At 37.3% G+C, this 16,626-nt stretch overlaps 1 protein-coding gene and 2 pseudogenes across 3 annotated transcripts; 2 read left to right on the top strand and 1 right to left on the bottom strand.

The window, feature by feature from the left end:
* Positions 1–8,446: 8,446 nt before the first annotated feature.
* Positions 8,447–12,340, top strand: LOC104736868 (uncharacterized). 2 transcript variants are annotated; one of them, XM_010456946.3, is made up of 4 exons: positions 8,447–8,708; positions 9,085–9,153; positions 9,593–9,827; positions 10,620–12,340. In XM_010456946.3, the coding sequence occupies exons 1-3, from the start codon at positions 8,544–8,546 to the stop codon at positions 9,782–9,784; spliced, it is 426 nt and encodes a 141-aa protein (XP_010455248.1). In that variant the 5' UTR covers positions 8,447–8,543; the 3' UTR covers positions 9,785–9,827; positions 10,620–12,340. The 2 variants fall into 2 exon arrangements, with proteins under 2 accessions (XP_010455248.1, XP_010455247.1); XM_010456945.3 differs by lacking the exon at positions 10,620–12,340 and having other exon boundaries at positions 9,593–10,004.
* On the top strand, positions 10,785–12,340 carry LOC104736867 (scarecrow-like protein 26 pseudogene; annotated as a pseudogene). The gene has a single exon (XR_015578777.1). The product of XR_015578777.1 is annotated as a scarecrow-like protein 26 pseudogene (transcript).
* A 3,730-nt stretch (positions 12,341–16,070) lies between these two features.
* On the bottom strand, positions 16,071–16,171 carry LOC147929623 (small nucleolar RNA R71; annotated as a pseudogene).
* Between the last annotated feature and the right edge of the window lie 455 nt (positions 16,172–16,626).

Genomic DNA, 16,626 nt, shown 5'->3' with positions numbered 1-16,626 from the left:
CTTATTAATTTACTTTTCTTTTTCTTCTCTTTTTTTTTTAAAGTACTGAAGGGAAGAGAGAAGGGAGACATACTTTGAAGAAGAGCAGTGTCTTATATGGCTCGAAGAAGAAGTCTAGTCCACTGTATTCCAACTCCCAAGGTAAGAGATTAAGTTCAATTAAAATTTTATAAAAGTTGATATAACGTTAGTTTAACCAAATATCCATTGAATAAGGGCTTTCAAAATTGTTGATACAGCTCACAGCTTTTCCAAACTTCAGTTCTAAGATCAAGCTTAATCAAATAATTATTAAAGTGTTAGCCAAACAAGAGAAACCATTAGTCATGATCATAATTCCCAAGGACAAAAATAAAAATTTGACTCAATAAAACAAAAAATTTATGGTTTTGACTGACACAACTGAAACTTAGAAACAAAAACGTAGTTAGTAAATACCTCTCCCAGACCTAAACAACATTGTCCCATTGTTATCAAGCAAGAGATTGGCGAAGAAAAAATAAAAAAATATTGAAATAGTATGGAAATAGAGAAAAAACAGATTACCACCTTCTATGATGATCAGTGTCAAGCGATACCAGTGATAGTGTCGATCAACACCCTCTGCATCTACAGACATGAAGCTCAAAAAATCCGAGTGTTGGCTGCAAATAATTGTGTTCTATATCGATTTTCGGATGTTAGCACTGCTAAAAAACATTCAAACACAGATTAAACACAACAAACACTTGTTTTTAGTCATTAGCTTTGACTGTGGTGAAGCTCAAGTGTCGGGTGGATCAGAATATGGCAATGTATGCCTCCAAGAGAATGGTCTCTTTATCCAAGGTGGTGTATAAGCTTTAGATGCATGAGGTCTGCCAAGGATGCTAGTAACAGGACCAGGGTCGGGCTTAAGTATGGGCGGGCTTGTTTTATGTCCTGCAAAATTATTAATATAAGAAACAAGTGCTCAACGATAATCGCGCGGCTTGGTTAACTGCAAAACAGTTTTTGTTCCATTAAAATTCTTATTGATGATAGGAAAAGATTTAGTTGAAGAAGGCGCGTACCTTTGCTTTACCTGCGGAGTATGGAGTGTGAGATTGTGAGTTTTCGGCTTCACAATCGTCCCCGGATTTGCAGCTAAGGAATCAACCTGAGAACCTTCGGTTTTGGTCAAGTCTGAACTGACTCGATGGGTGGTGTCGATCAACACTAATGTTGTGTCGATCGACACTGAGTCTGATGCTCTTCTTTCTTTGACGTTTCCGCAATTAATCTCAGCAAACTTCTCAACAGTTTTCAACTCTTTAATATACCCAGTAGTATTGTGTTCATGAAGCGCTATGATCAGATCATCATCAGAAACAAACTCCACAGAAAATGTTTGACCATCAATAGTAGGTTCTGTCATTAGCTTGTCCATCTCAAAGTTCATAACCAAATATTCCACATTCAGGGCTATGTATCCCCTCTTAACATCAATGATGGCACCAGCTGTAGCCAAAAATGAGCATCCTAAGATGAGAGGATCACTAGGCTCTTTGTCATACTCCATCACCACAAAGTCAATGGGAATCATGAAGTTTCCAACCTTAATTGGAATATCCTCTTAAACACCTTCAAGAATTCTTCGTGATCGATCAGCTAAGATGAGAGATATCTTAGTCGGTTTGAAATATGTCATCTCAAGACTTACAACAACAGAATGTGGCATCAAGTTGATACTAGAACCAAGATCGCAAAGAGAGTGAGGAAACCGTTCTGCTGAGATAGTGCAATCAAGTACGAAACTTCCAGGATCTGGTAGCTTCTATGCAATCCTACTTTGAATTACTGCACTTACTTTCTTAGAGACAACCACTTCCTGCGTCCTCTCTTTCTTTTTCTGTGGGGGCTGGTTCAATAGAATCGCGCTGACATCCTTGGTAAGTAGTGCTCCTTCCTCAGGACTCAACCATTTGATACCATTCTCTTAACATAGCGCTTAATCCCAGGAGAAGTTTGACCGCATCAACCAAAGGCATCTCTATCATCACCTTATCCATCATAGCTTTGCATCTAGCTTCTTCAATCTCCTGCTTGGACCTTCTTTACCTAGGAAAAGGGACCTTAGGCTTATAAGCTCGTTCTGAATCAGATGGTGGAACCTGAAGAGTAACTGAAGCTGTTCATGGGGGTGTCGATCGTGCAGGTGTTGAGCTCGCTCGATTCTCTTCTATGTCAAACTATTTTGTTGGTAAACTCTAGTTGTGTCGACCAACACTCTCCCCAATGGTGTCAAACGACACTAGCTTTACAATCCTAACTCCATCTTCATCGTCGTCTCTCACCAATATCGCATTGCAAGCATGCTTGGGATTTGACTCACTTCTTCTTGGAAGAAATCCTTCTTGCCGTCTCACAGAGACACATACCCAGCAGTCTGCACAACCTGATTCTCCAGCTTCTTGACGTGAATGTTCAACGCATCAAATTTTCCGGTCAGCTCAGTTTGGACAGAATCAATCTTCCCATTGAAATCTACTGTTAACTTCTATTGACCTTTCAATATCTTTCCAAGAATTGATTCCATCTTGCTCTCTGAATCGGGTGGAGGGAGGGGTTGGTAAGAAGAAGAACCATAGTTCCTAGTGAAGTTGTTGTTCGGATTTCCTTTGAAGGAGTTCTTCGGACCAAATCTCTGATTTTGATACCCATTGATGTAGTTCACATCCTCTTCATTCTCTGGCTCTGGATCACAAGTCTCAACCTCAGCAGTAAAACGGACTGACTTCTTACCCACAAGAAGACTGTGCACTGTATCTAGCTTAGCATTCACCTTAGCCAGCTGATTTGAATCATAGCTTCCATGCAACCTTTTCCTCTCATAATCTACACGCTTAGTGCTATTGTTGGAAGCTAGATTCTCAATCAAATTCTCAGCCTCATCTGGAAACCTTTTTTAAAATTCCCATGGCTAGCAGCATGAAAAGCTAATTGATACTCCCAATCAAATCCTCTGAAGAAAATACTCAGTAATTGTACCCTTGAGAAGCCATGATGCAGACAATCTCTCTAATAAGCCTTGAATCTAACCCAAGCTGCCTTGAAAACTTCATCTGGTATTTGCTTAAACGTGTCTAGCTTGACTCTCAGCTCATCCAGACATTGCATCATCATAAAAATAGTTGAGAAAAGCCACCTTGATTTCTTTCCAAGTTGTCAAAGATCTGGGATTCAACTGCTTTAACCATTGAGATGCTTCTCCTACAAGTGAGTATGAGAATAGTTTGCAGTATATATAGTCTTCAATAACCCCATTAGCCTTGATACTAGTGACAAGATCCTCAAAGTTCTCAATATGGTCCAGAGGCTTCTCATGTGGTAGGTTTGAGAAAGGTCTATGCCCAACTAATTGGAAGTACGCAGGCTTCAGCTCATAATCATTCCTTGGAAATGGAGGAGGAACAATGGTAGAACAGTTTTTATAAACCAGATAAGCTCGGTTGTTGTCTGCAATAGTCTTGATCAACTCGAACTTGTTGCGGATTGTTAGCATGGTTGGCAGCTCCATGTTCACCTGCGAGGACTAGATGTCAAGTGACACCCTGTTGGTGTCGATCGACACCATCAACGTTTTCATCAGCAACCACTATTTCAGCGATCACATTGCCTTCTGTATCGATCTTTTGGCCCTGCACATTGCGAAAGTGGCATGTTGATCACTCAAATCACCAGCCTCATTTGTTCTCAGAATGAATGTCTTGAGCATCTTCGAAGATTTAGCTGTTTTTCAGGTATCATGTTCTAACTTTCCTAACTCTTGGTTTGTAAGCTTCATTGTTGGACCAGTCTTATTGTTACGAGTGTTAGGCTTAGGAGGCATAAACCTGAAACAAAAAAAGAGAAGAGAAACAAAACGCGTGTCAGTAGTAAATATTAAAGAAAAATTTAGACGAAATTAAAAACTCAAATCTAGTGGTAGATAAAAAGATTCTCCGGCAACGGCGCCAAAATTTGATAAGCTCAAATTGTAATACCCTAGAGGTACTAACAGCTTTGCAGTTGTAGTACTTGGGGGTTGAATCCACAAAGACTCAAGATCACACAATAAATTATAGAGTTTTTATTATTAGGCTAAACAAGTTTATTTGAATTTAAAATAGCAATGCAAAATATTAAATAAAAGATGTGTAAATTCAAGGAATTAAAACGCTTAGGTCTAGAGAAATTATCAGGAAATCATAGAATATTAAATCAATCAATTAAAAACTGTTCTTGAACTATAAAATTGTAAAATAAATCAGTTCTCACTAAAAATATTAATTAAGTTTAAAAACCGAAAAATCTCTTTGTAAAATACAAGTTGAAAACCAATTTTGAAAACAAGTTTAGTTTGTTCACAAAATTAGTGTTAAATCAAATCTCTCTGCAAAAGGTAATCTTGCTCATCAAAGATTTTACCAGGAAAATCAATTATATTTTCATACCAATTTATTTTCCTAGGTTATTAGTTCTTGGTTATCAATCAAGAATTAATATGAAGAACAACCAATGATGAAGAACAAGAAGATAATGAATCCTAATTAATAATCGATTCAATAAACTGTAAAATCCCTAATGAGAAACCCTAAACCTAACAAGCATATCTACTCATACATGATTAGTGAAACAAAAACCATGAAATAAAATAAATAGCATTAAGAAATTAAAAGAAGAAGTAAAGGAGTTCTGAATCATCTTTGAAAATTATGAATCTTCTCTGAATGAGTCTTGATTCTTCTCTACAAAAGCTCTCTAAAAATCTCTCTCTCAAAAGTTGGAGACGCTTGCACCCTTGATTGGCTCTAAATTCTCCTTTTTAGCCAATTTGCTCTGACGTGACACCATCTCCGACCATGTTCTTCGACGCCGGCGGAGCTTGTTTTTGCCGGCGTCTGGAAAACTCATCTTTCCTCCGCTGTCTTAGAACACTTTCTCTTGTTTGGTTCTTCTACTCTCTACCTTTTATGTCTTTTAAGCCTTCCCTCATGTTGTCTTCTTTCCATGGAGATTTTAAGTTCTGCAACAGAGACTGGAGATGGCTTCCCGAGAGTCCCTCTCTAACCAAACCTCTACTCGCAGTCTTGTCTTCGAAGTCAACAACTGAGGAGACCCTTGTTTCCAACTGTTCCTCAATCTTCCATCTTGAGATATGGCTCATTCTCCCTCACAGTTCTGATTTTCTCTCATATAATCTTCAAAGAACACTTGGAAAAACTTATGTCGCAGCCACACCCTCCATCTCGAAACCCTCAAATAGCTTGTGTGCCTCCCCTCTGCTCAGCCGGATGACGCCTGTTTCAACGTCGGTCTTTCGTCGTATCCATACATTTGCGGCTCCCTTACCACCAAGTGTGTCTATGGTTTTGTGTGATGGGCCTCCCATCTTACCTAGGCCCAATAAGCCTATCCTGGCCCACTTCCAAAGTTTGTAATAGAGATCCATTAACCACTTGGTCCAGGTCTGTTTCTAATTTAATGTCACACCCATTAATTTTGATGCTTTGATTTTATGGCTCGAATGGTCGAAGACTCCACTCTTGCCTTAAATCAACATCTTGGCAATGGCTCTGTGATGATCGTTTACAAAACCTGCTGCCAATTTCCCCTACGGCTACACTCGATGGATACATAAGCTTGAAGAGTTTCGGTCCCATGCAGTCAACTTCAATTCGTCGGTGGTGTGATTTTTGTCACCAGTTTGTTTTGTCTAATCTCTTTACACCGATGTATGCTTCTACTGCTTCCAAACTCAAGCTTCTCACAATCCCCAAGTCTCGACCCATTAACAGAAGCTACTGCCCAAATCTAAGAAACTTATGGTTTAGGTCTTGGCTTTGTATCTCTGAAACCTTGGCACCATATTATCCTCTGGTCAAGCTCTGTAAAGACTTACTCTCACTGAACTACTTTCGACGTTGTGACTTTGGACATCGATTTTCTCTACCCAGATCCGATCCTTATAACCCTCTATTGGGATATGGAGAACCGAAGATCGACCGAGATCGACGGTCGAGATGATAAACCCGAAAATAGAAATCATGAAGATATCAAATAAATGTTAATATTGGTTTAGGAAGTTTAGTATATTCACGAATGTATAAATATATATAGTTTACATTTATCCTTATCTTAGTTTAGGAAACTCATCTCTATATAAGAGAATGTATTTTGTACAATTACAATCATGAGAGTCTAATACAATTCTTCCTCTAACACATTATGTGTCTTTACTCTCATCAAATCTATCACCCTCTATCAATCTCAACCCTAATACCTATTAACTCTGGATTAGATGGTCTTGATTACTATGCTAGAAGAGCCTTGGTTCCCCTTGGTTGGGTTGATATGTTCTTGGGTCGGTTTAGGCTAAAACTGTTGAAAAGCAACAGCATTATGGCCACACCTCCACGGAGTGTTGGCTACCGTTGCTTTAACCAGCCACCTTTGTCCCCCCGGAAATACAAGTCCATCTATGTGAAAATAATTTACTTCAGGGATACAACTGTCCTATTGACAAGAGTAATGCTAAGTTCTTAGAAGGCTGAGACTGTTTGCTTTGTCTCTAGTCAAGGTGGGTGTCGAAGCTTCTTAAGCTCTGATTTATCTGTACTGGTTTGGTTTTGGATTGTCCTATCTAGGTCTGTGAATGATAATGTGATATCAAACTCAACTTCTCTAGTTCCGATCATATCTGCTTGGTCAAGTCGAGGAGTCCTCAGTAGCAGTATATTATGTTCTTCAGAATGGTCTGAGCTATATCCTTTTCAAGGCCAGTCGATTAGCAGGTTTGGCTCCCAACTCTTGCGATCCCCGGTTGAAGCTCCTACTAGAGACATGAGGTTCGGCCTTAAAATGCTGAAGGACCTAGCTCCAACTACTCTACCTCTCATGTTGGCGAGACATTCGTCTAGTGTTACCCCTGTAGAACACTCTTTTCAAAGCTCGATTGCGTCAGTTGCTAGAGCCAATTATGATCACTTGTTGGTCAAGGATTTCGCGAAGCCTGTCTTCATGGTCGAATCCACTTTGGTCCCAATAGATCCTTCAAACATTGTAAAAGTTTCAAGAGTTGAGAATCTCTTTGAAGAACTCATGAAACCTTTATTCTCTCTTTCCTTTGATTATCTTGTTGTATGTTGTAAGAACCCACCTCTTTGTGAGGTTTTGAGTTGACTGAAGACAAAAAAATATATATATATAATAAAATAGTTTTTTCTTTCTAAAATTGTATTTAAAATTTTTATTTTTTATTTTTATCTTTCATTGTTACATATACTTTACTTATCAATATCTATGTAAATCACAGCATTTTTGAAGTATACTAGGATTTAACCCATGGTACACCACGGGACAATTATTTAATTTTATTTATAATGATATTTGATTTTAGCGGTATTTAATTTAGTAATAAAATTATATATTTTTATTTTTTTATATTTTTTATATTGAGTGATACAATTATTCTTAAAGTATTATACTTTTATCAGGATTGAAAACACTAAAATTATGAATTATAACTGTTTTTATAATGTATAATTAATCAGAAAATTAACTGTTTTATTTATTTAAAATAATACTATTATTGTTTTGTTTGATATATAATTATTTAATTTAACTGATTGTTTATTTTTTCAGTGTATACAGTTTAATGATTGATTTTCATTTTTTTTATTTTGGAACACATATATAGAAAAGAAATTTGCTATTAATAAGGAATTTAAGTAGAATTAATTAGTTTCTATCAAAAAATTGATTTTGTCAATTTACTATATTTTACTTATTGCTTTTAGTGCAATTTTGTAGGGACTAAAATTTTAAATAAGCAAAATTAAAAGGGTATAACCCAAAATGTACTTCAAAAATGTATATATAGATTGGATTTTCAGTTTAGGAAATTTAGTAATGTTAATATAATTATTGAGATTGTAAACTTTTGTTATAGAAAATCTGTGGTATATCATTTAAATTTGAGAGATTCTAGCATCCATAAAAATATTTTTTGAGATTTAATGAGTTAAAACTTTAATGGGTAGAGTTGTTTTGGGAAAAATCGGAATGTATAGATGTTGTTAAGATTTTATGGCAATAAATGTAACAAATGTTGGTCAATTTAAGAAAGTTTAGTATTTGAGTTTGTCTTTAATTTTATTTATGGAATTTATTTAAGGGTTAATGTTGTAAAATAAAAAATTATATAATTAAAACCTAAAGTGCATAAACGAACGATAATGTAAACTGTGAAGTGAGAAGGAAAAGAAAATAACATTAATTATCTATGTCTACTTTATGTTTGATTTTTTACACTTTGATCTTAAAACTACTTGATTCCCGGGTCTAAACTAGTAAACCTATAACTTGACAAACAAAAAATAATAATAATAACTTATAACAATTTTATTAGCCTAAATGGTCTGATAAGCTACCAAATCATTGACACAAACCAGGCCTAAGCCCATTAACGTACAAAACTACAGAATTTGTGAGATTTTCTCACAGTTTATGCTGACTTCTGAGAGAGAGAGAGAGAGAGAGCGATGAGAGGAGTCGGAGGTCCGTTGCTATCAATCGGAGATCTTCTCGCCGATCTCGTTGAAGAAACTTCCTACTCATCGGAAAACGTTACAACTCCTGAAATTTCTTCAAAACCGGACTCTGATGAGGCCATCTCTGGACCATTGGATCTATCCCGACTCTTTCAGGTCCCTCTTCTGGCCCCATTGATTCAATCGCTTTTTTTTAATCGGTCCTGTTCCATGATTCTCTATCATTGTTCATTCATCACAGTGAATTGCGCCTTAAATTGTATATAGTTTCATTGTTTGTTCAAATTTTATGCATCATCCTGTTTGAGTCTGAATCAAGGTGGTTTTGATATCTGTGTGTCTGTATCGGATCTCTCATTAGAGGAATGTTGAAATATTCTTTTGGAACAGCTCCACTGTTAAATAATCCTCAATCCCCATATCATACACTGAGTTGGTTTTGTTGTTCTTGTTAATATTGTTTATGCGATTAGCATAGTATTTGGATGTAAATATTTACGCAATTATTACAAAAACAGTTGTTTTGTTTCAGGAGAACTATGATAAACTAAATGATGCGTTTGCTGGTTCTGATCACTCATGGACCTCCCTAACATTGGAGGTAATTTGAAATCTTTTCGATTTGACTACGATCTCTTGTTAATCTTTTTTATCAGGCAGATCTTTCCATGCTATAGAGTTTATATATACTCTGTGAAATATGGTTGGTATGTTAAAAGGGTTTGATATAATATGAGTGGCTGATAAATAATTTTTTTTTTTTTTTTTTTTTTTTTTTTTTTTTTTTTTTTATTGTCTGTTCCTTTCTCTGTGGAAGTCTTTTGTCTTTCACATTGTTTAGATATGTACCATGGTTTGTCAGGAGACATACACTTAAACTCATCTTTTTTACTTCTTCCCCCATCAATTTCGGCTTAAGATTATATGTATAAGTGGCTCCGTAGATATGTTTTTTCTTAGAACAGACATATGCAAATGAAATGTTTCCATAGCCTGTCAAGAAACATTTATCGTTTACTTGCTTCCCCCTTCATTTTCAGCTTTGCACTGCCCTAGAAACCGCAAACAAGTTGGTCCATGCCACCACCTCGAATGCTAGATTGTTGTCAGAGAAGGTGGAAGAACTCGAGAAAATTGTTAAACGAGGAGACTCTGCAGTGGCAGCTGCCAGAACGGTTCACGCCACAGTTAACCAGAAAGGATTAGTGGATTACCCTCTGCGTGACAATTAGGACATATAACCATTAACCAATATCAGTTTAATACTCTACCAAGGTACAAACCAACCTTTTGGGTTCTATTATTAAATCTTTGCAAATGGGATCCACAACTTTGTTATTTCAGTCTAGATGTATATGACGATATAAATATATAATCTTCTGAATTTTTATGGAAGAGAAAGCATGTATTTAATTGGATTATTGGAGAATGTAGGATTTGGTTCTCTTAAAATATGATATGGTCTGATCGTATATTTCTGTGAAATTACACTGAAGGTATAATTGTGAGTGTGACCACATGATTTTAGCTGGAAAACAACTTGTAAACTACTAAAATTGCGTCACTGCTTCTGTCACTTTTTTTCCAAACCAAAACCTGTTATAGAGGTGAGGGAGATAAGGTTCTGCTGTTTTCTTAGTCTTCAATTGTGTTAAGAGACTAATCAAAGTGTTCTGAAGATTGTTAGAACGATTCGGAGTTTATTATTAATTCGTTTTTGATGTGATACCTCTTGATTGATTTGATTAGATGTGAACCAAATCTCAATAATGTCTTGGCTTTTCTGTTTGGCGCTTAGGTTCTCTACTCAGCAAAGCTGGCTATATGCATTTTCATATAATATATATAGTCCGTGCACTTCTATTTTATTTTAAATTGTCACTAGTTAGGTTAGACTGGACGCCGATTTTATAATATAAAAAAACTGATCAGTATGATTGGACTAACAATTCTCACTTGTTTTGTTTAATTTCCCAATTGATCATAGTGGTGCATATAACCATGGATTAATATAGTTGGCACTAACAATACTCTCTTGTTTTTTTTTTGTTTTTTTCCTGATCACAGTGGTCCTGCTACTTGTTACAAGGACCACAGGTTGTTCGACCTCCCTGAAAGGGGACCATGTACTTTAGATTTGACTTCAAATGATTTACTTCAAAAAATATTCTCTTGGGTCGTACTACACTATCTATATAATTCTGCAGTGCTCGTTTCTTCATTTGTACCTGCATGACCATGAATTATCCTTACGAGGACTTCCTGGACCTCTTCTTCTCTACCAAAACCAACACGCCTGCCACAGCCGCAAACACCTCCTCCTGTGGTTATAGCTTGAATGATCTTGACATTGATTGGGACTGTGACTTCCGTGATGTCATTGAATCCATCATGGGTGATGAAGGAGTTATAATGGAAACTGAATCTGCTCCAATGCTTCATGGCCAAGAGGGAATTAGTAACTCTACGTCCACGGGTTTGTCCGTGACTGATGGGGTTAGTGTAGAGGAGCCTAAGCTAGATGAATCAAAGGGCTTGAGGTTGGTTCACTTACTGGTGGCTGCTGCGGAGGCATCAACTGGAGCGAGTAAGTCTCGGGAGCTAACTCGGGTTATACTTGCAAGGCTTAAGGACTTGGTTTCTCCCGGTGACCGAACGAACATGGAGAGATTAGCTGCTCACTTCACCGACGGCCTTACAAAGTTGCTTGAACGAGTCAACGTTCTGCGTCCCAACAATCATTGTAGTGATGTTTATGATCAGGCAGATGTGATCTCAGCCTTCCAAATGCTGCAGAACATGTCTCCATATGTCAACTTTGGTTACCTTACCACCACACAAGCTATTCTTGAATCTGTGAAGTATGAACGTCGAATCCATATCGTGGATTATGATATCGCTGAAGGTATTCAGTGGCCTTCATTGATGCAGGCCTTGCTGTCTAGAAACACAGGCACATCAGCCCAACATCTAAGGATCACGGCTTTGTCAAGAGCCACCAATGGTAAAAAATCTGTTGCTGCAGTTCAAGAAGCTGGGCGGCGTCTAACAGCGTTCGCCGAGTCTATTGGCCAACCGTTTTCATTCCACCATTGTAAACTGGACAACGATGCATTCAACACTTCGTCTCTGAAGCTTGTAAGAGGAGAAGCAGTGGTGATCAATTGTATGTTGCATCTCCCTCGGTTTAGCCACAAAACACCGAATTCCGTAATTTCCTTTTTATTGGAAGCCAAAACTCTAAAACCGAAACTTGTCACTCTCGTTCACGAGGAAGTTGGCCTCATGGGAAACCAATGTTTCCTATATCGTTTTATGGACTTGCTACATCAGTTCCCAGCCATATTTGACTCTCTAGAGGCAGGCATCTCAGTCCCAGCACGGGGCTTTGTGGAGCGTGTATTTATTGGTCCGTGGGTTGCTAATTGGTTGACGCGTATCACTGCTGATGATTCAGAAGTCGAAAGCTTTGCTTCGTGGCCACAGTGGTTAGAGACTAATGGGTTTGAAGCCATGGAAGTGAGCTTCGCCAACCGTTGTCAAGCAAAGCTCCTTTTGAGCTTGTTTAACGATGGGTATAGTGTGGAAGAATTGGGCCAAAACGGCCTCGTCTTCGGATGGAAATCTCGACGTCTTGTGTCGGCCTCTTTCTGGGCCTCGCACGAGTCGAATCTGTAAATCTCGACGTTTTTTTTGAATCATATAGTACAGTACATGAGACAGTGGTTTACAAAGACATCAAAATATAATGATATAAAATAATAATAAAGGACATCATATTATGTGAATATCGTACGTCGTATGGTTATGAAATTTAAGAAAATAATATCTAGATATTAAAATAGAAAAAATATTTTAAAATTCTAAAGCCAAAAATCTATAAAACTAAAATAAAAAGTCTTTCTTAATTTAAAATAAAAACTATTTTTAATTTAAAGTTAAAAAACACTTGAATTTTCTGTAATTGATCCAATCAAATTCTTTAATTTCATAATCTTCATTCTTCATATATTCATATTATATTATATTATATTATATATATATATATATATTTTTTTTTTGTTTTTTTTGATGAACCCATGGGTAACTCATAATCGGGTTTACCCCGTTAAACCCAAGAGCCCATTGGACAAACCCATCAAAACTCATTTATTTATATGGGTATAAAAACTTAATACATACCCGTTAAACTAATAGACAAACAGGGTAAACCCATGGGTTTTTACCTATTTTGACACCCCTATGGTTATCCTCCTCTAATTAGCAAATAAAAAACAATATAATATGCAAATAAAAAAATCAAGAAAACAAAATCTATAGACTTTTATTAAATGAGCTTAAATATCAGTTTAAATTAAGAGGATTTGATATACGTTTGTTTGAATTTATAAATGAGAATTTAGATTTTAGATTTTCTAATTAATCAAAATTATATGTATGTTCAGGTTTATAAATAATAATTAATGTTTACAATTAGGCGAATTTATGAGTCGGTTTATGTTTATAAAAAAATATTATAATTTATATTTTACAATTAAGCAATATTATATGTCGATTTGGGTTTATAAATGAGAATTATGATTTTTTTTAATATTAAACGAGTTTCTATGTGGGTTTTGATTTACAAAGGAGAACCAGATTTTAAATTGTATAACTAAACAAGATTATGTGTTGATTTGGGTTCAACCAAATTAATATTTTTGTTAATGATTTTCGTTTAAATTTTTTTATTTATTTAATTTTATTTAAAAATAATATGACATGGTGCATTTTCATTGGTTAAAACGAAAGGGGTGAACAAAATGATTCACCCCTAGAAGTGATGTCAATCCATAAAGGGTGATATGCAAACAATCAAGATGTGAACATGCATTCAAGTTAAGCCAATTATCAAAGATGGTTTTGTTACTAACAACCTAATGATCAGAAATGAAATGCAATGAACTAAACAACATAAAGCAATATTAATGCAATATTTAACTATGGAATAAGAGCAATGACTAAACAAATGCAGAAACTACTCTAAGCATAAACAAGTACTAAGCAAGACCAATTTAAACCACTAAAATGATATAGAACATGAACAAAATAGAGCATGATGAACTCGAGCAAGCACTCGACCGAGCTCAGTAAGACTGTGGTCTAATGACATGGTCGAGTGGGCTAAAACGATGAACTAAGGCTATTCTAACAACTTAAACAACTCAACAAATGATCAGAAGTGATTAAACAGATGATAGACATAAACAGGTCCTAGAGACGGGAGTAATTGGTTGGTATCAAGCTAAGCTTATCCACATTGTTTAACAAACTTCACGGAAGCTATCTGATAACTCTCTAATTTACATGTTTTAAGCATCCCTTTTTGTCCATGTTTTGCATTGTTTTTACCCTAACCTTAGCATTTTTAGGTCATTTACTGTAGGAATCCACATTTAGGCCATTTAGGGTGTTGCATTCTTGCATTTGCATATTTTGGATGAAAACATGTGCTTAAGAGCCGAAAATGGGGAGAAACAAGGTCAAATCCGAGCATGTAGCCGAAGGAGCTATGGAACAGGAAGAACAATCCGAACACCAACCCGATCGAAGAGGATCTAAGAACAGAAAGAACAATCCGAGGACCTACCCGAAGAGCAACCCGAGCTCATCCTCGTGCACCCATCGAGCAGACCCTTGGGCAGGACTGGGAAGCTAGGGTTAATGGGTTTCCATGTATAACCCCCCCCCCTCTTCTTCCTATCGCGCTAGCACGCCGCAGACCCTCAAACCAGAGAGCGAGAGCTTCTGAGAGAGATCTTGAGCGACTCAAACACTTTCTTTACTTTCTTAGGATTTAATTTCATTTCTTTTTGCATTTTTGATTCTATACTCTTCTACTCTACTTCTATTTTTAATATAATGCAATTTTCGTTTGTCTATGTTTTTATGTTTTCTGCAATGAGATCTGAGTAGTGAAGTAAGATTTCTAGGGATGGGATAGACGATTTTGTGTTCTTGATCGGTTAGGATGTCTTAGCTTGGTTGTTTATGTTTTATAAATTCCCGTCTAGATTGGTGTTCTTAATGCTATCAACAGACCGAGAGGTTGAGATTAGATCTAGGGTGTTTTACCACCGAGAGGTGTAGATGAAATTCTTGAATCAATCAATGCTAGAGATTTACTCACTTAGCCTAAGAGATTAGATGAGTAAGGGGTTTATTGACAATAATGAATCGGTTTGTATTGCATGCTTGGTCATGTTTCTCCAACGAGAGTTGGGTAAGGGAGTGATCAAGGTTGATTGTTTCTATCACGAGAGTGTTTTAACAAGATTTTAGAGATTCAATGTCTAGGGAATATTTGCTTGGGCATGTAGGACATCCATACTGGTTAGGAACACTTAGGAGTCGAGTACCCCATCCTTAAGATCTTTCGTGTTTAGATTGTTTACAGTTTATTCATAACTCGATCCCTTACCCCGATCAGGTACACGACCACCTGCTTTGAGTATACCTTCGAGCTGTTCTTACTCATCTTGCTTACTCGACCACCCCAACCGATCTTGTACTCGAATGCTTGCATCGAGTACTTAGGTTGTGTGGTTCTTGATCATTTATTTTCTTTTAATCATCTTAGGATTGTTAGATCAAACTCCAACTATTGCTTGGCTTGACTTGCTTTTTTCTGATTGCATCTTATCTGCTAGCATAACAACCATTTGGATTGATAACCCTTTGTACTACAACTGCATAGGGAATTGATACCCTGGGTGAAAATACATGTTATCAATTTGGCGCCATTGCCATTTGGTTGAATTTAAATTTGCTACGTTTAAGATTTCAGCACTTGCTAGATCAAGTTCGATCTTCCATTTTGGTTTGGTACTGACTTGTTTGCATTCGTGTTTGTTTGTTTTGCATTTCAGGTACAACCCGAGTACCCACCCGACCCGTCAGTCGATCACCTCGATCAAGTTGACCCTCGGGTACTCACTTGGTCAACTCCTTGTGCATGCAAACACGATCCAAGGGTAGCAAACACTTGAGTCCTTTCATCGACAACATCGACAGACCTTGGCTGCTACGTCAACCACAAGTCCATCAACCACAACCACCAACAATTGAGGAGGAAATGAATAATCACAGAATGGTCTACCAGCTCCTCAAGAGATGACCAACATAGGAGCAGGAGATGCTCCATCTACTCACACTCTAAGACATGGCATTGTGCCACCTGCTGTACAAAACAAAAACTTTGAGACCAAGAGTAGTCTCATCTAGATGATACAGAGCAACAAGTTTCATGGGTTGCCAATAGAGGACCCATTGGACCATTTGGATGAGTTTGATAGGTTATGTAGCGTAACCAAGATCAATGGAGTAAGTGAAGATGGATTCAAGCTTAGGCTTTTCCCATTCTCTTTGGGAGACAAAGCACACATCTGGGAGAAATCACTCCACAAGGAGTCCATCACCACCTGGGAAGCATGCAAGATGGTGTTTCTAGCCAAATTCTTCTCCAACTCCAGAACTGCAAGGCTGCAAAATGATATCTCCAGCTTTGTTCAGAAGAGTAGTGAGACGTTCAGCGAAGCTTGGGAACGTTTCAACACCACCAGATGCCCTCATCATGGATTTAGCAATGCTTCATTGCTAAGTACACTATAACGAGGTGTGGTCCCAAAGATACGGATGTTGCTGGACACCGCAAGCAATGGTAACTTCCTCAACAAGGATGTCGACGAAGGTTGGGATCTAGTTGAGAACTTAGCTCAATCGGATGGCCATTACAATGAGGAATATGATCGTACTGTGCGATATAGTGGCGAGGATGATGCAAAGTACAAGAGAGACATGAAAGCCCTCAATGACAAGCTGGATAAACTCCTGAACTAGCAGCAGCATGTCCATGCCATTTCCGAAGAGGAGCAATTTCTGCAACAAGATGGGGAGAATGCTCAGCTAGAGGATGTGAACTACATCAACAACCAAGGAGGTTACAACAACTACAAACCCAACCTGAACCTATCCTACCGTAACCCCAAGGTTTCTAATTCTCAAGACCAAGTCTACCCATCCGCAGTACAAGAGA

This window comes from Camelina sativa, chromosome 13 (genome assembly GCF_030686135.1).
Source record: "Camelina sativa cultivar CO46 ecotype springtype chromosome 13, ASM3068613v1".
Lineage (NCBI taxonomy): Eukaryota > Viridiplantae > Streptophyta > Magnoliopsida > Brassicales > Brassicaceae > Camelina > Camelina sativa.
The sequence above is the reverse complement of the archived record's forward strand: the minus strand, read 5'-3'. Positions and strand labels throughout refer to the sequence as shown.